The sequence below is a fragment of the Chrysemys picta genome, chromosome 10 (assembly GCF_011386835.1).
Source record: "Chrysemys picta bellii isolate R12L10 chromosome 10, ASM1138683v2, whole genome shotgun sequence".
Classification (NCBI taxonomy): domain Eukaryota; kingdom Metazoa; phylum Chordata; order Testudines; family Emydidae; genus Chrysemys; species Chrysemys picta.
Window position 1 is genome coordinate 260,132 of NC_088800.1, and position 22,077 is coordinate 282,208.

The 22,077-nt window shown below is 46.2% G+C and overlaps 1 protein-coding gene across 16 annotated transcripts in view; it reads right to left on the reverse strand.

Moving 5' to 3' along the window:
* The window catches only part of TP53BP1 (tumor protein p53 binding protein 1), a 68,570-nt gene that overhangs the window by 19,566 nt on the left and 26,927 nt on the right, over positions 1-22,077 (reverse strand). For all 16 annotated transcript variants that reach the window (XR_010590897.1, XR_010590895.1, XR_010590896.1 and 13 more), the window contains 6 exons: positions 18,168-18,287; positions 17,286-17,522; positions 16,625-16,682; positions 15,582-15,674; positions 13,570-14,074; positions 8,046-8,198 (listed from right to left, as the gene is read on the reverse strand). Coding sequence is in view for 13 of the 16 variants with exons in the window: in XM_065559042.1 (XP_065415114.1) it covers positions 8,046-8,198; positions 13,570-14,074; positions 15,582-15,674; positions 16,625-16,682; positions 17,286-17,522; positions 18,168-18,287 (1,166 nt within the window). In the remaining 3 variants the exon portion in view is untranslated. The remainder of the gene's footprint in view (positions 1-8,045; positions 8,199-13,569; positions 14,075-15,581; positions 15,675-16,624; positions 16,683-17,285; positions 17,523-18,167; positions 18,288-22,077) is intronic.

Below are 22,077 nucleotides of genomic sequence, written 5' to 3' on the forward strand. Positions count from 1 at the left end.
GCCTAGCGTCCTTTGATTTGGGCGCTGCCACCTGCTGGCCATGGCACTCTCTGGCGTTCACTGATGAGACTACCAGTGAACACAGTTGGGGATGTGTGTAGAGGTACTCAGTCTTTAGAGGGAACAAAGTACTTCCTCTCTACCCCTCTGGCAGTGGGAGGGATGGAGGCCGGGGTTTTGCCATATGGACGTAGTGTTAGTCTGAATTGTACGGATAATGGGCAATGCCACCCAGGTTGGGGCATCAGATGAAAGGATGCTCACCACCGGGTCATCCACCTCCACTATCTCCTCGGCCTGTAGGTCCATATTTCGTGCCACCCTACGTAACAAGTCTTGGTGGGCACGGAGATCTATAGGAGGTGGGCCTGAGAGTGTTGTACCCGCCACTCCCTCATCTGGGGAAGATGAGGACGACGCCTCAGAGGGTAAAGGATCTCTGTGCGGGTCCGGCTCCAAGGGACTTGGAGGTGCAGGATCCCCTGCACCAGGGTCTGCTGCCTGTGTGGGCATCGGCGCCAGAGCCTCCATGCCCCCGGGGGAGGACGGGAGATGATGGCCTCAGGAACCCTGGGCTCAGAGTGAGTCGAGCGAGAGGCCGCTGGTGGAGCCCCTTGAGCCTGGTGATACGCCCAAGAGGTCCAGAAAGACCAATGCGCAGGGTCTTGTCGAAGGCTTTCTGCCCCCTCCTACCAATGACCCAAGTCGTCTGCAGGTTGACCCTGAGCAGGGTACGCTGAACGGGAAGCCCCTTCAGATGAGTGAGACGCCAATCTCGAGGCCCAGGGCGGTGCCAAGCGTGGTTGTAGGAATTCGTCGTGGTACGGTGCCGAGCGGTGCCGATCCATCGGCGAGCGGTCTCTCCACAGTGCCGGTGAACGGTACCGTGATCGAGAACGGTGCCGATGTCCCTGTCGGTACCGGGATCCGGATCTGGACCGGGACGACGAAGACCATCTGTAAACTCGGTGCCGGGAGTGACTTCACGAATGGGAGCGGCACTCATACCGGTGCTGAGAACTGCACCTGGACTCCGACCGGTACCGATGCTCGGGTCGATGCCGAGAAGACGACCGGTGCCGGGAGGTAGATCTGTCCTGCGAGTACATCTCGGCGCCGAGATGGAGATCGGTGCCGGGACTGCGAGTGGTATCGAGACCTGCTCTGAGACCGGGATCGGTGCCGCGAGTCCACGCCCAGAGATGGCGGGCGTATCAGGGTCGGCTTGCCCCTGGACTGTACCATACGAAGGGCATGCGGTGCCGCGGGTTGAGAAGGCGCCGGCTCTGTGAGGGCGATGAGGTCTCTCGCCGTGGCAAACGTCTCCGGTGTAGAGGGGAGACAGGGCTCCACCACCTAGCGGGGCGGTGAGCCAGTCCGCACCGGACTCAACGGCTCTACACCCGGTGCCGGAGTCAATGGTGCTGATGACACTTGCACCCTCTGGCGTTCGGAAGCTGGGCGCGGCTCTACCACTGGTGCGGGGGGAGCCGGTGCCTGTTGGACGGCAGCGTCCTGAGTCTTGTGAGGCCTCTTATGTCCCGGACATAGGGACTGGCGCCGAGGGGCTTGCAGCGGACGCAGTGCCAAGGGAGGATGGTGCCGTGCCGCCTTTTCCGCGTCTGCTCGCGGTGCAGCGCCGAGGTGCCTGGTGCCGAAGGCTGGCGCGCCGCAGGAGGATCTGGGCTAAGTGCCGCCTCCATGAGGAGCTGCTTCAGCCTGAAGTCCCGCTCCTTTTTCGTCCTTGGCCTGAAAACCTTGCAAATCTTGCACTTGTCCGTTTGGTGAGACTCCCCTAAGCACTTCAGACAAGAGTCATGGGGGTCTCCCGTTGGCATAGGCCTAGCACATGTCACGCATGGCTTAAAGCCGGGAGCCTTGGGCATGAGCCCCGCTGTGCGCCAGGAGGGGAAAAAAAGGGGGAATAAAATCCCCCTTAACCCCCGCTAACTATGAAAAACTATTTATAACTACTCTTCAAACTATTAACAACAACTACTAATCTAAAGAACACAATTAACAACTATCTACAAGAGGTAACGGGTAATAGCTAGGGAGAGTGGAGAACAGCTATGCTGCGCTCCACACTTCCAATGACCGTCACGGGCGGTAAGAAGGAACTGAGGGGGCACTGGGTCGGCTGGGGTATATATCCAGCGCCATGAAGGCGCCACTCCAGGGGGCTCCACAGCCGACCCACCGGGTGTTGCTAGGGTAGAAAATTTCTCCGACGATCGTGCACACAGCGCGCGCACCTAATTGGAATCGATGTGAGCAAGCATTCGAAGAAGAATGACCAGGCATCAGCTTTTCAAATGTCTGCAATGGTCATGTTCTAAAGCAGGGCAACAGATGTGAATTGTGCCTAGTGGAATGGGCAGTCTCACAGAAGACACTCCTCCTCCATCAGATTCAGGAGTAGATTTGATGGTTATTAGCATATATGTTAATTAGTATATTAATTTGGGGGGAGGCAAGTGACAACTCCCTACCTGGTTGGACAGATCAGTGGTCTCCAAAGTGGGGTGTGCACACACCAGGGGTGTGTGCAAGAGGATCCTTCAGGGTGCACGGCAGGAGTGCCACCAGAGGAGCACCGCTTCCCTTCCCCTCCCTCGGGGGTTCGGCTGGGAGTCCGAGCGGCTTTTGGGGGGGGGGGTTGGGGGGAGCTTCGACAGTTTGGCCGGGAGCAGGGGGTGCGTGCTCAAAAATTTTTTACTGACGGGGTGCACGATCAAAAAAAGTTTGGAGACCACTGGGATAGATTCCGAAGAGAGGTAACTGATCCCAGCCCTCACTATGGCCAGTAGGAGGAGTCAACAGGTGGTAATAGGAGTCTGAGTGACTGACTCAAGTGAGGTGGTGGCTGGTCCCAGCACTGTGGGGTTCTCCTGGGAAATGGATAAGGGCGGTACAGGAATAGTTCTTCCGATGGGTCTGAATCTCCCGAGGAGGAAAAAGCCGACTTGGGTTCCAGTGTTGGTACTGTCAGTGCTGTTGGAGAGGTGTAAACTCTGTGTGTGTGTGCGCTCCGTCCTTCACGGAAGGTCTCTTGCAGGAGATATAAGCTCCCTAGAAACGGAGGGTCCTGATGGAGGGTGGATTCTGGAAGTGACCTCGAGAGATCATCTAGTCCATTCCCCAACACTCATGGCAGGACTAAGTATTATCTAGACCATCCCTGACAGGTGTTTGTCTAACCTGCTCTTAAAAATCTCCAATGATGGAGATTCCACAATCTCCCAAGGCAATTTATTCCAGTGCTTAACCACCTTGACAGTTAGAAAGTTTTTCCTAATGTCCAACCTAAATGGCCCTTGCTGCAATATAAGCCCATTGCTTCTTGTCCTATCTTCAGAGAACATAAGAATATAAGAATAGCCCTACTGGGTCAGACCAAAGGTCCATCTAGCCCAATATCCTGTCTTCCAACAGTGGCCAGTGCCAGGTGCCCCAGAGGAAATGAACAGAACAGGTAACCCATCTCATCGCTCATGGGCCTGCTAAACCCAGGGTTGTGAGTTCAATCCTTGAGGGGGCCACTTAGGGATCTGGGGCAAAATCAGTACTCGGTCCTGCTAGTGAAGGAAGGGGGCTGGACTCGATGACTTTTCAAGATCCCTTCCAGTTCTAGGAGACCGGGTTCAAAAAAAAAATTAAAATAAAAAAAAAATTAATGGAGATATCCTATTATAGCCTTGGCCTTCACAACATCCTTTGGCAAGGAGTTCCACAGGTTGATTGTGCATAGTGTGAAAAAATACTTCCTTTTATTTGTTTTAAACCTGCTGCCTATTAATTTCATTTGGTGACCCCTAGTTCTTGTGTTATGAGAAGTAGTAAACACTTCCTTATCTACTTTCTCTACACCAGTCATGATTTTATAGACCTCAATCACATCTCCCCTTAGCCATCTCTTTTCTAAGATGAAAAGTCCCAGTCTTATTACTCTCTCCTCATACGGAAGCCGTTCCATACCCCCTAATCATTTTTGTTACCCTTTTCCAATTCCAATATATCTTTTTTTGATATGGGGCGACCACATCTGCACACAGTATTCAAGATGTGGGTATACCATGGATTTATCTAGAGGAAACATGATATTTTCTGTCCTATTATCTATCCCTTTCTTAATTATTCCCAGCATTCTGTTTGCTTTTTTGACTGCCGCTGCACATTGAGTGGATGTTTTCAGAGAACTATCCACAATGATTCCAAGATCTCTTTCTTGAGTGGTAACAACTAATTTAGACACCATCATTTTATATGTATAGTTAGAATTATGCTTTCCAATGTGCATTACTTTGCATTTATCATTACATTTAATCTGCCATTTTGTTGACCAGTCACTCAGTTTTGAGAGATCCTGGGTCTTAACTATCTTTAGTAATTTTGTATCATCTGCACATTTTGCCACCTCACTGTTTACCCCCTTTTCCAGATCATTTATGAATGTTGAATAGGACTGGTCCCAGAACAGACCCTTGGGGGACACCACTATTTACCTCTCTCCACTCTGAAAACTGACTATTTATACCTACCCTTTGTTTCCTATCTTTTAACCAGTTACCAATCCATGAGAGGACCTTCCCTCTTATCCCGTGGCAGCTTACTTTGCATAAGAGTCTTTGGTGAAGGACCTTGTCAAAGGCTTTCTGAAAATCTAAGTGCACTATATCCACTGGATCCCCTTGGTCCACATACTTGTTGACCCCCTCAAAGAATTCTAGTAGATTGGTGAGGCATGATTTCCCTTTACAAAAACCATGTTGACTTTTCCTCAACAAATTATGTTCATCTATGTGTCTGACAATAGTCTTCTTTATTATAGTTTCAACCAGTTTGCCCGGAACTGAAGTCAGGCTTACAGGCCTGTAGTTGCTGGGATCACCTCTGGAGCCCTTCTTAAAAATTGGCGTCACATTAGCTATCTTCCAGTCATCTGGTAGAGAAGCTGATTTAATTGACAGGTTACAGACTACAGTTAGTACTGCAATTTTACATTTGAATTCCTTCAGAACTCTTGGGTGAATACCATCAGGTCCTGTAACTTATTGCTGTTTAATTTATCAATTTGTTCCCAAAACACCTCTAATGATACCTCAATTTGGGACAGTTCCTCAGATGTGTCACCTAAAAAGAATGGCTCAGGTTTGGGAATCTCCCTCACATCCTCAGCTGTGAAGATCAATGCAAAGAATTCATTTAGTTTCTCCGCAATGGGCTTATCGTCCTTGAGTGCTCCTTTAGCATCTCGATTGTCCAGTAGCCCCACTGGTTGATTATCAGGCTTCCTGCTTCTGATGTACTTAACAAAAAATTGCTATTACTTTTTGAGTCTTTGGCTAACTTTCTCAAATTCTTTTTTGGCCTTCCTAATTGTATTTTTACATTTCATTTGCCAGAATTTATGCTCCTTTCTATTTTCCTCACTAGGATTTAACTTCCACTTTTCAAAGGATGTCTTTTTGCCTCTCACTGCTTCTTTTACTTTGTTGTTTAACCACGGTGGCTCTTTTTTGGTTCTTACTATGTTTTTTACATTTAAGTTGAGCCTCTATTATGGTGTCTTTACAAAGTTTCCATGCAGCTTGCAGAGATTTCACTTTTGGCACTGTACCCTTTAATTTCTGTTTAACCTCCTAATTTTTGTGTAGTTCCCCTTTCTGAAATTAAATGCTACAGTGTTGGGCCGCTGTGGCCTTTTTCCTGCCACAGAGATATTACATTTAATTATATTATGGTCGCTATTACCAAGAGGTCCAGCTATATTCACCTTTTGGACCAGATCCTGTGCTCCAATTAGGACTAAATTAAGAATTGTCTCTCCTCTGGTGGGTTCCAGGACCAGCTGCTCCTGGAAGTAGTCATTTAAGGTGTCAAGAAACTTTATCCCTGCATCCCGTCCTGAGATGACATGTACACAGTCAATATGGGGATAAATGAAATCCCCCCATTATTATTATTACTGAGTTTTTTATTGTAATAGCCTCTCTAATCTCTCTGAGCATTTCACAGTACTTTGCATTTGTCCTTATTGAATTTCATATTTACTTCAGACCATTTCTCCAGTTTGTCCAGATAATTTTGAATTTTAATCCTATCCTCCAAAACAATTACAACCCCTCCCTGCTTGGTATCACCCACAAACTTTATAAGTGTACTCTCTAGGCCATCACCTAAATAACTGATGAAGATATTGAACAGAACCAGACTCAGAACTGATCCCTGTGGGACTCCACTCGATATACCCTTCCAGCTTGACTGCAAACCACTGATAACGACTCTCTGGGAATGGTTTTCCAACCAGTTATGCACCCATCATGCAGACAGTTAGTGCACGGTACACTGGATCACTGCAGATTTCACACCCCAGCTTACCATGCATTAACTCACCATTTAGACATGTCCTAATTTTCAGTCAGTCACTTTCCAAACCACCGTTCTTCAGACGGGCCGAAGGTTCCTCATTCTCAGCAACAGCAGAGTCCCAGGGATGGTTGCAATTTAAATCTAACCTGCCAGTTGTCTGCATACCAAAAAGGCACACTATTTCTTAATGCAGGTGTATGCTCACACAGTAGTAGTAGTAAGTAATCTCTCATTTATATAGGATCATATATCTGTATAAGGGCTCAACTTATTTTGTAAGATATAAGAACATGGATCTCAGCCTGAAAGCATAAGATGTTTTAATGCCCCAAGCTACGTTCCCACTAAGGTGCGCGCCTACGCAGGAGGCCACCAAGGGCCGCACAGGTGTGCACCCTGCACTCAGGAGCATAGGGAAACGTAGGGGGTGGTGATGGGGGAGCTTGGGGCGTGCAGGGCTGCAGTCCCAGGGCTGCTGCAGCCAGGGAGAGAGACGCTCTCCCCCAGCTCAGGTGCTGCTGCGGGAAGAAAGGGCTGGAGGGAGTCCTCTCTCCCTGCCGCAGCCCTGGGCAGCCTGCACCCCAGCCCCACATCCCCGGGCCTACCACAGAGCCTGCACCCCAACCCTCTGCCCCAGTCCGGAGCCCCTTCCCACACCCTGAACCCTTCATCCCCAGCCCCACCCCACAGCCCACACCCCCCATTCCCAAGTCCTGAGCCCCCTCCCACACTCCAAACTCCTTGGCCCCATCCCTGCCACACATCACCTCCATATTGGTGCACATAACAAAATTCATTCCACACATGGATGGGAAAAATTAGAGAGAACATTGAAGGGAATGTTTTTGAGACTCTTCTGATAGGCAAAGTATTCAAGGCGGTTTCTACTGATTCCTTGGTCTCCCAGAAGGAGAGTTAGCTCAAAAATGAATATAATGCAGCACTACGTTACACAGTTTTGTTAAATCACTAAAGATTGTTGTTCCCTGTTGGAATTTTTACCCCTCTGAAACTCTCAATGTTATGAAGGCCAAAACTACAACTGGGTTCAAAAAATAATTACGTATGTTCCTGGAGGATAGGTCCCGGAATGGCTATTAGCCAAGATGATCAGGGATGTAACCCCATGCTCTGGGTGTCCCTAGTCTGACTACAAGAAGCTGGGATTAGATGACAAGGGATGGATTACTCGATAATTGCCCTGTTCTGTTTATTCCCTCTGGGGCACCTAGTATTGGTGACTGTTGGAAGACAGAATACTAGGCTAAATGGACCATTGGTCTGACCCAGTATGGCTGTTCTTAAACCATCTTTTTCTGCAGAAGGCAAGTGAGGCCCCTTCCATCACCTCACACCTGTCCATTACCGGCCTAGTCAAAGGAAGGAGAGAAATAGATATTACTTCAGCGTAGTGTAATATGGTCACCACACAAGAAACGTGGTATCAACACAAGGAAGCAGCTTTTCATTTAAACACGGTGTGATTCTTAATGAAAGATATTCAATCTGATAGGGGTGAGCAAAGATCAGTGCCAGAGCATGGGAGCCTGTTAAGTTAACTCTGCTGTTTCTTGTGGCCACATAAATATCAGCAGCCAAGGTCCCTGCTCATTTGGATTTAATCTGTCCTCCTGCAAACAGATCACTACTTTCACCCCTGAAATTGGATTTACCTCAATCACCTTCCGCTCTACCTCAGCACCATCTACATAGTAAACATCTGTGATGATACGTGTGACAACTGTGCGCACTTCACGGATGGTTCGCATGTGGCGATGCTGGACGCGGCCTCGGGGTGGCTGGGGCAGGTTAAACTCCTCCTCTCCCTGCAATGACAAAATAAACTAATAAATATGAAAGCAAGCCACCCCACTGCACAAACATTTTTGTTGTGCAATTCTGTGAACACCATGGTACCAGGAGACAACATTCAACAAGTTGTTTTAACACCAGACTCTGATCAAATGGAGAATTTCTGCCACGATTCCACACACAGGCTTCTCCACAACATTCTTGATTCTGGGCTGCCTCAGGATTGTTGTGCAGAAGCCTTCATAAGTTGTTCAAGGTAACAGAAGCCCAATTCAGCCTGTTACATAATACTCGCAGCTGGAAGCCCGTGCTGTTGCACAAGTAAGGCAGTTGGGTCAAGTAATCCACTATCCATGCAGTGTCCCTCATTTCACATATAAAAGTGCAAAGAATGCCCATTCACATAAGTGGGGGGAGGGATAGCTCAGTGGTTTGAGCATTGGCCTGCTAAACCCAGGGTTGTGAGTTCAATCCTTGAGGGGGCCACTTGGGGATCTGGGGCAAAATCAGTACTTGGTCCTGCTTGTGAAGGCGGGGGGCTGGACTTGATGACCTTTCAGGGTCCCTTCCAGTTCTAGGAGATGGGATATCTCCATTAATTTATTTTATTTATTTATTTTATTTTAAATATGTTGAGGGAAACAACATTAAATACTTCAACGCTTTGGTTGACAGTTTGGCATAATCAGGTCTCAGACATAACCAAAAGTCCATCAGACTGTACTGATTGAAAAATCAAATTTCAAAAAGAGGTGTCACACGAAAGATCCACAAGGCTATTTTCTTCAGATGAAATTAAACTTTTGGTGGTGTTAACATCTAACATTGAATGGATCCCTGATCCAATTGTTACCAAAATCGGGAAGAGGAAAATAATCCCTGAAGTTGTTCTTCAAAGCCTGCAAATGTTCAATGAGAATGTTTTGTATTTCATCACAGATTTTCTTCTGACATTTCAATAAAATCGTTCAGCATTGGAAATGATTCATACACACAGTTCTGAAGACAATTTGACCATAAAGTCCAATTTTTTAATCAGCACTTCTGTTTTGTCTTCAACTTTAAATACAGGTTACAGCTACCCCTGGTAGGCTCAAATTTAGTCCATTCAAATAGGTGAAAGTACGCTACCATAGCTAACCACGAAAAAAATCATTGAAATGCTCACACAGTTGAAAGGTCTATGAAAAAATATTCATATATTTCATCAGGCAACTCAAACAAGCGGTTGAGTACTTTCCCACGAGCCAACCAACGCACTTCTGAATGTAAAAAAGCTGTTTATGATCACTACCCATGTCATCGCAAAGGGCATTAAAGATGCAGGAATTTAGTGGATGAGCTTTAATAAAGTTGACCACTTTCACCACCTCATCCAGCGTTGTCTTCAGTTTTCCTGCCATTTTTCTGACAGCTAATGATTTTCGAGTATACAGTAATGATTCCACGTAACTATAGGTATGAGATCCTTAACACGTGCAACGAGTCCACTGTACTTTCCTGACATTGCACGAGACTCATCAGTACGGATTCCTACCATTTTGACCATTTGATTTCATTTGTTATTATGAAATCATCCAGACCATTAAACACAGCTTCAGAGGTAGTATGTGTTGGTAAAATCGGTGTTAATTTTACTGTCAAATTTGTATCAAATGAATGCCAGCAAATTAGCATTGCCAGAAACATCTGTACTTTCATCCAGTTGCAGTGAATAGTATTGACTTTTGCATACTCTTGTAATTAACTGCTCTTTAATATTCAGACATATCTTCTATTCCACAGGTGACAGTGTTGTTGGATAGTGAGATCAAATTTAAATCTTTTGCAGCTTGATCCCCAGCATTGCACTGGTCATTGCTTTTGCAGCAGACAGAATTGGTTCCTGTGCAATAGTGTGAGGTTTACCTGCCTTTGCTATTAGTAGGGATACTTAAAAAGGCTGTGTTTGCTTCTTATCATCAATTTCTGGCTTGCACATAGTTTTCGCTGCTTGTTTTGGAAAAATTCGAAAGATTGGTTCATGTGTTGCTTATATTTAGTTTCTAGATGCTGGCGAAATTTGGCTGGTTTCATGCATTCGTTTGATAATAATTCATAGCAGAGAACACATTGTGCTTTGTCAGTCTTCAGAATCTGCACTTGTAAATCCAAAAATAAGTATTCGTCACAGTACTTACGTATTTTGCATTTTAGTTCACGTTTGAATAGTTTCACTCTAGCATGATGCACCTTCACTTGAGTCACCATTATTTTTACGTTTTAACCAGCGAACCATAATTAATTATTGGCACGTATAATAATGCCAGAAAGTGTATAAAAACAGAAAACACATGTATATTACGACACCACAAAGCAAGGGTAAGAACATGAGCTTCAACGCCCAGGTGCTGGCTTCTAATTTTCCCCAGGAGCGCTCAACCCCAACTCAGCCCCAGGCCCCGCCCCCACTCCACCCCACCCCCCCAGGGCCCCACCCCCATCCCACCTCTTTCTGCCTCTTACTCCACGCGTTCCCCATCCCCATTCCTCTCCCTCCCAGCGCCTCCTGTTGATCAGCAGGGCTGGTGGCCCTGGACATGACTCGCGGACCCCCTGGAGTACCCTCGCAGACCCCAGTTCGAGAAACACTGGTCTAGGACACTTGGCAAGTCATAGATACATGCCTTACTTTAGCTGAAAGCCTGTGGTGTCACACTGGTGTAATCTGTAAAATCAAAATGGCTGAAAACTTAAAAACGGAACTGTCACAAAGTGAATCCCAGTGCTGATTGAACCTAGTGACATTCTGAACAAAAAGAACTCTCAGCCATGCTCCTAGCAGTTTCCTTTGTTTCACACTGAATCACTCATTCTACAGTTCAGAGTGACCCACAGAAGGACAACCCTGAAATCTTATTATATAGTGTAAGTCAGCAAAGTTGAAGACAAATATTGGTATTAACTAGCCTGCTTAAATTAAAAGAACTGAGGTAAGGGGTCTTCAAGCACCCTGGTAAAGTCACAAGTTGGCACGGCACAGGCTGAAAGATTCTAGAAACGGGAAGAAGTTAAAATCACCAATATGTTTATTGGTTAAAGTTGGGAATGAAGTTGCCTTCCGTTTCTGGACATTGTTTATTGGGGGTGTGGGTGGGGGGGAAATCACTGAAGGGCACAGCAGTTTGCGGGGACTGGAAGAAGCGAGCTTCACCATCATCACTGCTGCTGCCCACACCACTTGCTGGTAGAGTTGGATTAACTGATTTTTCAGTAAAATCAGAACAAATTCAGCTTCAGAAAAGAAAGTGAGCATCTTCCCTCCCCTCCACCTTTATCCCTGTGGCTAGGGCACTTGCCTGGGATGTGGGAGACCCAGGTCTGAATCCCCATTCTGGAGCAGGGACTTGAACTCAGATCTTCTCCCTCCCAGGTGAGCATCCTAATAGTCAAGCTGTCGCCTATTCGGAAATGGGTTGCTCTCAATTGCTCCTGTTGAAACTTTTCCACTTTGTATAAATACTTAAATATTCATGGGACCAAAGAGATAGAGAATGATGGGTGATTAAGGCACTCACCTGGGAGGTAGGAGATGTGGGTTCAACTCTTCTTTGCCTGATTCAAAGGAGGGATCTGACCTCATCTCCTACCCCCAAGGTGAGTGCCTTAAATCATCGGATCCTGAAAGATGTCCTGACCACACCAAGTCAGAAAGGGGAAAACCTACATGACACTAACAGCTTCAGCTACCTTCTTAATAAGACATCTAGGATGCAAATCAGAGTTTCCTGCTGTGGCCCACTCAGTCACATCATCTCCCCATTTCACTTCATTTCTCTTATCTCTCTCTTTCTGTCTTACACGGTCAAGACAAATCTACTCTTGCAACACTGCTGCAAGCTGCATGACCAGAAAGGCAAGCTAAAAAGCAATGTCTTAAACAGCTTGATGCTGGTAAAAGTTTGCCCAGTCTTGGAAAGGTGGATACAACTGTGTGACAAGTCTATACTTTCCCAGCAGTTTGACTGTGACAGCAGAAGAAAGCATCAGATAGAAGTGCTCTCTTTGCTAATCTTTCCCTTTTGTGTGAGTTTGTCTTGTTTCATTTTACAAAGAAATAGGATCAGACTTCAACAGCAACAAGACCTCAAGACCATCCAAATTAACTTTTTCTTTTCCTCCAAACAGTCAATTGTTAAAATGAAAGCCCTACATAATTCTTTATGTTTCAATAGCTTTAGCTGTTTTCCTTCTTCTGTGTGTTTAATAAAAAGGTTTTTAATGGCAATTGTTATGAGAGGAAACCAATGATAACTTGATACAAAATCCCAAACCACAAAACTGTAATGTTAAAGTAAGATTTAACATCTTAACACTTGTTGGACATGAGATGCCCCCTTATCAAAATATTACCAACCAGTGCTCTGAAAACAGAGCAGAATATGTAAAAAGCCTTAGGAAACAGGAGCTCTCTTCCCATAGTGTTTCCAGTCCAATACACCCCTTGCCCCTTGGACAAGAAGCTAGGTGATTAAACGGGAACATCCAGATCATATTCAGCTTCTCCTTGAAGTAGTCCAATGGCAAGGGTGCCACAGAACTGGAGTAAATGGAAGGAGCCAAAGCTGGATGTGATGGAACCTATGAAAATACCCAATTGTGTCAATTCACTCTGCATAAGTTTATCAAGGAATCTTCTTGCCTAATAGTCATATCCAGGGCCCTGTGTCTCCTTCTGATTTGGAGTTTGCCAGAGAATCCACCAATTGCTTTCATTTAAAACCACCACATATTTTCTAGCGCTTATGGTTGTGAAGAAACCTTCAGAATGTGAACCCAATGCAGTGGTCTTCTCAAGTCTGCACACTTCTTTACAAGAGTTCTGAGGCTTTGGTCAGTCCATTCCACTCCTCTCACTGGGTTCATCTCAGGAGGAAAATTTAATAGAACACCATTTTAAAGCTATTTCTTTCCAGGAACACGCTTATCCGTGGCTATTGGATGATGTCACAGTGATAAGGGCTGGTTGCGTGCAGAAGACTAAGAGTTCAAACCCCTTCCCTCAAGAAGTTACTTCCAGCCCTGCCCAGCAGAGAGAGGGAAAGAGGAAATGTATTACCTTACCTGTATTCTGGGTACAAAAAAGCAACAGTCACCTGCCATACACCTCCCCAGGTGACAGATGCCCAACATTCCACTACACAGCTCTCCCCACCCACTGAGACTACTTCTCCACTGCAGTTTTGGTACATTCAAAATTTAGGGCTGAGGATGCAAAGTAAAACCACCATAAGGAACTGTACTGACTGGAGTATTATTTTCATATCTAATGCAGTAAAGACTTCAATTTCAGAACCTAGGGGCTGAAACTACATAAAAGCGACCCGAGCTCTTGCTCATTCTCACCTGGCTGGGCAGAGACTCAGTGTCATCTCCAGGGGCATTCGCAAGCTTCTCTCCACTCTCCTCAGTTTGGACCTTGGCATCTTGCTGGCCAGGTCTTTGCCCAGCCATGCTTGTTCCCACTTCTACCTGACTGCTCACTCCTGTCATGGTCTGTGTTGCTGCTGACACAGCTGCTGGGGCCAAAACAGAACCTTCTGTAGTTTGGACCTCTTTGTTACTGGTGCCAGCCCACAACTGCTGGCCTTTATCCCTCTCATGGGTTGCCAGAGCCTTACTCAGCTTCTCCTGTGTGCTCTTCCCTTCCTTTTCCAGATCCCTTTCAATATCAACTTCCATAGCCTCTCCCTCTTTTGCATGGGATGGCTGATGTTTGGAGTCCTGCTCTGCAGGCTGAGAAACTTTAATTTCCCCACAAGGGATGTGCTTCTGACGCTGTTGCCAAGCTTCAGGATTGTCATGCAGCTCCTCCTCCTCCTGTGTGCTTGGGAAACTGAACAGGTTCCCCCTGCAAACCAATCACATACAGATCAATATTAAGATGATGTTCAAAGCAATAGGTGCCCAAGCACCCACCACACGCAAGCAGGACTCCCCATGGCTTTTTATAGGATGTTCATTTAATAATCTGTTGGGAGTGCATAAGAATCACTTAGTTTTATGCACTGGGAACAGATTAACTGGTGACTCTACTACAGCCTTCCAGTAGCTAAACACAGCAGTGTTCCTATAAGTGCCAATGTTCCTTTGAAATGTCAGCACCTCCAAAGTGACCCAACCAGTGGCAAAGATGACACTTAGCACAAACTAAAGCATTAACTAAAGTGTGTTTTGCTCCAGGTATCCGATACCAATTAGACACAGCCCTACTGGTAGTTATCCCATCTTCAGGAACCATCACACTTTACTGTACCATTCCTTTGGTGTTACGGTGGCTAATGACAATGAGAAATGTAACTGGGAGATGGTGTAGAGGAGCAAACACTAATGTTTTCTGAAGTTTTGACTAGACTTTATCTACCTTTTGCTGACTGGCCATTTGCGCCAACCTACTCCCACACTGATTCTCAGTCTCTTCACCTCAGCCCCACTCTACAGATACCCCTCATGCATTCCTTCTCTCCCTCTTTTCTCCTGCTCTAACCCGGTCACCTCATTCCCTTTCCTTGTATTTCCATTTGGCTAAACCCCCACCAAAAGAGGGGGGAGGGAAGAGATAGTGAAACAAGCATGGCATTTGCTAGTATCTCTTATCCATTTCCCCTACCTTTTGTCTGTCTTGTCTAGATAGACAATCTTCTCAGGGCAGGGACTACCTCCTGCTCTGTGTTTGTATAGCGTCTAGTACTATGGGGCCTCAATCCTGGTAAGTCCATAGGCACTACCATAACAAACATGATTAATAATACTGTACACAATGTATGTATGTTAATCTGCTGTATGTGAGAGCCCATACCCCTGTAATCTTACTCCCCAATCAACAGATGTCAAGCAAGATGCAAGAGTGAAAAGCTTCTGGATGCTAGTGGCTTACATAGTTATACTGCATTGTCTTCTAACAGCTACCAGTAAGCACCTCTATAACCCTTTCATTTTAATTTGGTGATAGCCAGCTGCATTGTAAGGAAAAAAATGACTTGGAAAGAACAAGAAACAATAGCTGATATGGTAACAAATAAGACCATGCCATTTTTGGCAGGATAAGCAATGGGCAAGGAGGCAATAGCCCTTGTATGGGCAGCTTCTGAATGACCCCACCTACAACACTGTCTTCGGCTCTGGGCATCTCAGCCAGCTGCAACAGCAGCACTCCTCGGGTCAAACTTCAAAGCTAGAGAGCACAGCTTGATTATTACATGATACACACCTACCTGTCATATTATTGATTACATGCACACAGTGCCCCCCATCTTTCTCTAGAGGTCACCCCAGAATCAATACACAGCACAGGGCTCCTAAACGGACATGGGACCTCACTACAGGGCCAAACAAAAATAAAATGCAAAGCTCTATACCTAAATGGAGAAGCAGGAAGATCATGACCTCTGGCCTCATCCTCTCGTCGGACTTCACAGACACGACTAAACACAGACAGTGTCTTCTGTGAGCTAGTTGTACAGATTAAAGAAACAGGTCACAATCACAGGAACTAGGAAAGTACTGTCATTGGAAAGGAGAAATGTCTAAAATCACTAGAACCAACCAGAGACTGGCCTTTAGGCTTATTAATTTGTTGTGCCATAAATCAGCAAAGCAGTTGGAGTTGGTCAGAGCTCTCCAGGGTCAAGAGACAACTCACAATTGTAAAAAGTTGTTTCCTACTTCCTTTGTCTCAGGCCCCTTCTTGCCAACCAGGAGAAACTCAGTAGCTTGAGACAGTGCAGTAAGCATGATGTCAGCATTACACTGGCTTTCGAGAAATTACAGTATCACTGTCCAGTACTTCCTCGCTGCCACTAGGTGGTGATATTAGATAATTTGCACCTTACATTTTTAATATCCTCCTCTTCCCAGTGTGAGCTGATAACAGCTTTCATGACACAGCAAAAAATACCTGAGATGACAAGCTCGCATCACACTTGAGAGGTCAAACTCACCACACAGCTAGAAAGCTTCCCCACTCTCAGAAAAATGAGTGATGGCAATGCTCACACAAAGCATGCAATTCTGTGGCAAAGGTCTCTTAATAGCACTTATTTCAGGATTTCCTCCCTGCCCCAAACTATCAGAATCTGTCACAACCAAATCCTGGTGGGCCACCATTTTAGCCCCTCCACTCTTGCCAGGGCCTCGTGGGGCCAAGGAAGGCAGGAAGTTAGCAGGAAGCCCCCGGGCCAGAATAAAATGGCAGGTGGGGGCACCTGAACCAAGGCAAGAGCCCTGCACCAGAAGCTTCAGTGCAGGTGCCAAAGAGTTAAGGCAGAAGCAGTGGCTGAGCCAGCTCCATGCTGCTGGGTCTCATTTTCATTTATTTTTCCTGCTGTTGGTAGATTATCATTTCTCTCATTACCAAGAACTTTGCATTCAACCGCTTTGCTTGGCAACAAGCATCAGTTACCTGGCAACAGCCCCAGCAACAGCAGAGGATCCATTTTTCCTTTCACTGGCTGCAGGCTCTGAAAGAGATGGGGGAGGGGAGAAAGAATCCTGTTAGCATCACAACTGAACAGCCTCCCTGCGCCCATGAGCTCTGCAGTTAGAGGGGTTGAGCAACAGGAGAGAAGATAGCTATGAAACCATCCCATCCCCCCAGCTTCTCACTGCAACCCCCAGCCTGTATGAATACTTAAGTATATTACATAGATTGAGCATAAGAGCAGCATTCAGATACTGAAGTTACACTTTTCTCAAGATAACCGACTGGGATCACATCTCCTAATTGCCCCCCAACTCTGCTGAAACACACAAACCTAGCTCCCTGCCCTAGGAACGTCTCTCTCCACCTGGAAGTGCCTCTGCTTCACTGCAATAGCAATGAGACACGAGCTCACCTCCCCCATCCAAGTGGGTCTCTACACCCCTCTCAGCTGCAAGACACACTATTTTCTTAGAAGTTACTGTGCAAGGGAACTAAAAAAAGGATTCCTGTGAGAGGCGGCCAGCAGCTCTCCAAATGAAGCTAATTCCAAGCCCTTGTCAAGTGACTGGCATTGGGTGGGGTATCCCAGGGTGAGGAGACAGTCAGAACCTACATATTCCCCAGTTTTCCATTCCCTTACTTTCCAGACTGAAGGGCAGACTCCCCTCACTCTCCTCGCTCACAGGGGTAGCAAGGCTCATTCGAAGACAGAGTTTTCCATCAGCCTCAAGAGCTGCACCAGAATCCCCCTTTTCACACTCTTCCAACACATCTGCTGATGCCATAGCGCTCTCCACAGTGACATCATTGGTCCCAATACTGCCCTCTGCTGTGACATCGCTGGTTACTATGGTTCTATTTGGGCAGCTGCCATCCACTAAAATGAGGAAGGAAAGAAGGCACAAAATACAAAAGTGAAAATGGCCAGCGTAGTCTTTGCTGCATTGGGTTCAGCTCCCCGTGGGTGCCTAGAAGTGGTGCCAATTGTATGCTTCAGTGGCAAATAGCATAGCAGTGGACATTCCTATCAGGCTGCCCTTAAGAATGTCTCAGGGATTCAGTTCTGTAGTGGTGACAACAGCCTTAGTCAAAGGCCAACTAGTTCCATCATCCACTACAGACACCACTATAGAAGTCAACTGCTAAGTCAGACATCACTTAGGATGCTGCCTGAAGAGGCAAAAACAGTATACATAGGAGATAATCTTGCCTTAGCAAAAGGGAAAGATTTGGACTAAGAGGGCCTTTTGAGTCCTATTGTCAGGAGCCTATGACACACCCACCTGTGGTACAATAGAGACTACATATAAAGGGGGAAATGTTTGGTTGGATGAGTGAGTGACCAGGGTCAGAGTACCAATGGGAAATTGTGACAGGTGAACATGCCCTGCTCACAGCACAGGGCCAGCCAATGCCAGCTCCTAAATTAGGTTTAAGGCTTTAATCAAGATCTGTATCAAGACTCAAGTCAGCTTCCAAATCTGCTCCAATTTCAAAACGAGGCCATTCTATTCAAACTCACCAATAGGAGTGCTGTGTCTTCTGGGTCCCATTTTAAGCTGCCCAATAAGAGACGGGGTCACACTGGTCAAGGGCTGAATGACATCACCTTCCTTTGGCAAAGTGAAATGAAACAGCGTTCCTTAAAGAGAGACGCAGAATTAGTGATCTGCAGGAGAGGTCTGTACCTGAATATTTGTGGAGAGCACTGGAGATCACTAGGGATGGGGAAGAGTTCACCCTCCTTCTGCAGTAAATAAGTTACTGATCTCAAACCGATCACTCCACTGAATAGCTTTTCTGAATCTAAGGTCTTCACAACTCATGTCTTTCTACCCTACAAATCTGTCATCCCAGAAAGAATTCCCCAGTGGGAGACTTGGGCCACTACCATAGCTTCAGGAGAGATTAATTATGCAAATGTAGGTAGTGGTTTTGTAATGTGTAGAAAGGAGTGTTATGTTCAAGGTATGCCCAGCACTAACAGATAAAAGGGTGGAAGAAGAGAGGGCAGGAATGCAGATTACGACTGAAGTGCATTGGAAGAGCTGTGTGGGAATGAAGGAGAAGCTTGAAATAATACTCTGAAGATAAAGCACTATTTTGAACAAGTGCAGAAAGCTTTACAAATCTTAAACTTACATAACAGCTGGCTGCCCTCTACAGAGGTCTAAACACATTTCTGAGAAGTGACAGCTTGGCATTTAAAAGAGTTAGAGAGCACAGCCACAAAAGTTTCCCTGGATAGAGAAATCTGAGGGAAATAAACTGAGAAAAAAAAACATTGTTGAAAAATGACCAACTAATTTTATATTATTTAGGATTTTCAACTACAAGGCATAGCTTGCTAGGGATGGGGAAGTACCAGAAACAATGCATATTTGATGGCAATTGAATAATTTAAGGCTGTCACGGCATAAGGGGTTGCTACCATAGAATCTGATGTCACTGTGTCGCAGAACAAATGGAGCCCTGATGACCTGGCTTTCAGGAGTGGAATGACACGATAATCCCCTGAACGGTAAGTCTCTTTTCTCAAATAAAAGTTATTTAGTTTTTTAAAAATAAATGTTTAAGTCACATTTAGATTCAGAAAAGCTATTCAAACCTTCTTGCAAACTGAACTGAGTGCAGCAAGGCTAATGAAGCATAAGAAATTCAAGAAAGTTATTGTTCCATTACTAAGAGTTCTTCATATTTGACTTTTATACTCAACAACTATAAAAAAGTTGTTAAAATGCTTTGAGAAGAATTAAGGATGGTTGATTAAGGCCTTGTCTACACGACACAGTTTTGTCAGCAAAAGGCAGCTTTTGTCGATAAAACAATGGAGGTATACACACTACAATGCTCCTCCCAGCGACAAAACTCTCCTGCTTTGCCGACAAATTAAAACCAATTTAGATCGACAAAGCATCAGTGCAGACACTGCATCCGTTACACTGCTGTAACTGGCCTCCAGGAGGCATCCCACAATGCGGCACCGTGACTGCTCTGCTCACTGTTTTGAACTCCGCTACCCTGCACCCAGCTACACAAGTATGTACCCCTCCCCTTTCAAAGCCCCAGGAAGTTTTGAACCTTCTCAGCTTGGACAGTTCACATAGCTACTTCCCAGCTGAGCATGCTGCCTCCCAGCAGCACACACACTCCTGCCTGTACTACAAGGGAGGGTGCATCTCCTGGGTCTGTGGGGAAAGGAGGCTGTGGGAGAACTCTGAAGGAATCACAACATTAACATGGAATCCTGCTCTCCCCTGCCCTAGGATCACAGCAGCAGGCAGGACGGACAGATTGCTGCAAGCGGGAGGGGACGGGGAAAGAGACCCCTGATGTGCTGTGCAGAGCCAAGGAGGGAGGTGGGGACTGATGTCAGGCTGCAGTCCCCGTTTCCTTCCACCCCCCTTGGGCGCCGTGGTGGGAGGACAGGTGGACACCAGCTGTCTGTGCACCAGTTTCTGGCTCAGGATTGGTTGCTTCTGGCTGCTGTCTGAACTTAAAGAGAGCGTGCCACACTCTCCCGCAACACACACATTCTCCCACACACACTAACACAGGAAGTCCACAAAAGTGTGTTAGCGTTCAGCAATGTCAGTTGAGAATATTACCGAGTGCTACTTTAAAAAGTGACTTGCAATGTGTTACTTTTCAGACACACACAGCAATCATTACATGGTTCCTAGCATGGTGCAAAATAACAATGCCAGGCTCGGCATACTACAACACCACACGTTACTGTGGCACAGTGTTAATATGCTCCTTGAAGGCATCCCCCAGCCAAACACCCATCCTTATAGCCTTGTGTTCATAATGCACAGCACAATATTGAACACAGTGCAGGATCCAGGCTTTCTGACAGATGGCTGGCTCGCAGGTTACCAGGGCAATTGAAAAGCGGCAGGCAACCTAGTAGGATGGCCATGGAACGATGGGATTGAGAAACCATCACGTGATGCTGTACCTGCCCCCATAAGGCATTGCAACCCCTCAAAAGCACCCTGTGGCCAGTTGCACAGTGGGATAGCTAACCACGGTGCACTGCTCTCTGTGTTGATGCAAGAGCTGCTAGTGCGGATGTGTTCCACCGACACAAGATGACACTGAACAACTCACTGATACACTCCCACCAACAACACAAGAAGAACTACTCCACATGGACTCCTGCTGAGGGTCAAAATGACAGTCTGGACCTATACATAAAATGCTTCCGCCGACATGCACAGGCAGATATTGTGGAAAAACAACATTGCTTGCCTCATAACGTAAGTCGTGCAGAACGCAATGCCATCCATAGCCTCAGAAACAACCCTGACATTATAATCAAAGAGGGTGATAAAGGAGGTGCTGTTGTCATCATGAACAGGTCTGACTACCAAAAGGAGGCTGCCAGACAACTCTCCAATACCCAATTCTACAGGCCACTTTCCTCAGATCCCACTGAGGAATACACTAAGAAACTGCACCATCTACTCAGGACACTCCCTACACTAACACAGGAACAAATCAACATAGAATAACCCCAACCGGGGTTCTAAGGGTATCTACTACCCAAGATCCACAAACCTGGAAATCCTGGACGCCCCATCATCTCTGGAATTGGCACTCTCACTGAACGATTGTCCGGATATGTGGACTCTCTACTCAGACCCTATGCCACCAGCACTCCCAGCTATCTCCGTGACACCGATTTCCTGAGAAAATTACAATGCATTGGTGATCTTCCAGAAAACATCATCCTAGCTACCATGTATGTGGAGGCTCTCTACACAAACATCCCACACACGGATAGAATACAAGCTGTCAGGAACAGTATCCCCGATGATGACACAGCAAAACTGGTTGCTGAGCTCTGTGACTTTATCCTCACGCACAATTATTCCAAATTTGGTGATAATATATACCTCCAGACCAGTGGCACTGCTATGGGAACCCGCATGGCCTCACAATATGCCAACATTTTTATGGCTGACCTGGAACACTTCCTCAGCTCTCGTCCACTCACGCCCCTTCTCTACCTACGCTACATTGACGACATCTTCATCATCTGGACCCATGGGAAGGAGACTCTGGAAGAATTCCATCATGATTTCAACAGCTTCCACCCCATCATCAACCTCAGCGTGGACCAATCTACACAGGAGGTTCACTTCCTAGACACCACGGTACAAATAAGTGACGGTCACATTAACAGCACCCTATACCGAAAACCCTCCAACCGCTATGCCTACCTTCATGCCTCCAGCTTCCATCCCAGACACACCACACAATCCATCGTCTACAGCCAAGCGCTGAGGTACAACCACATTTGCTCCAACCCCTCAGACAGAGACCAACACCTACAAGATCTTCACCAAGCACTCTCAAAACTGACATGAGGAAATAAGGAAACAAATCAACAGAGCCAGAAGTGTACCCAGACACCTCCTACTGCA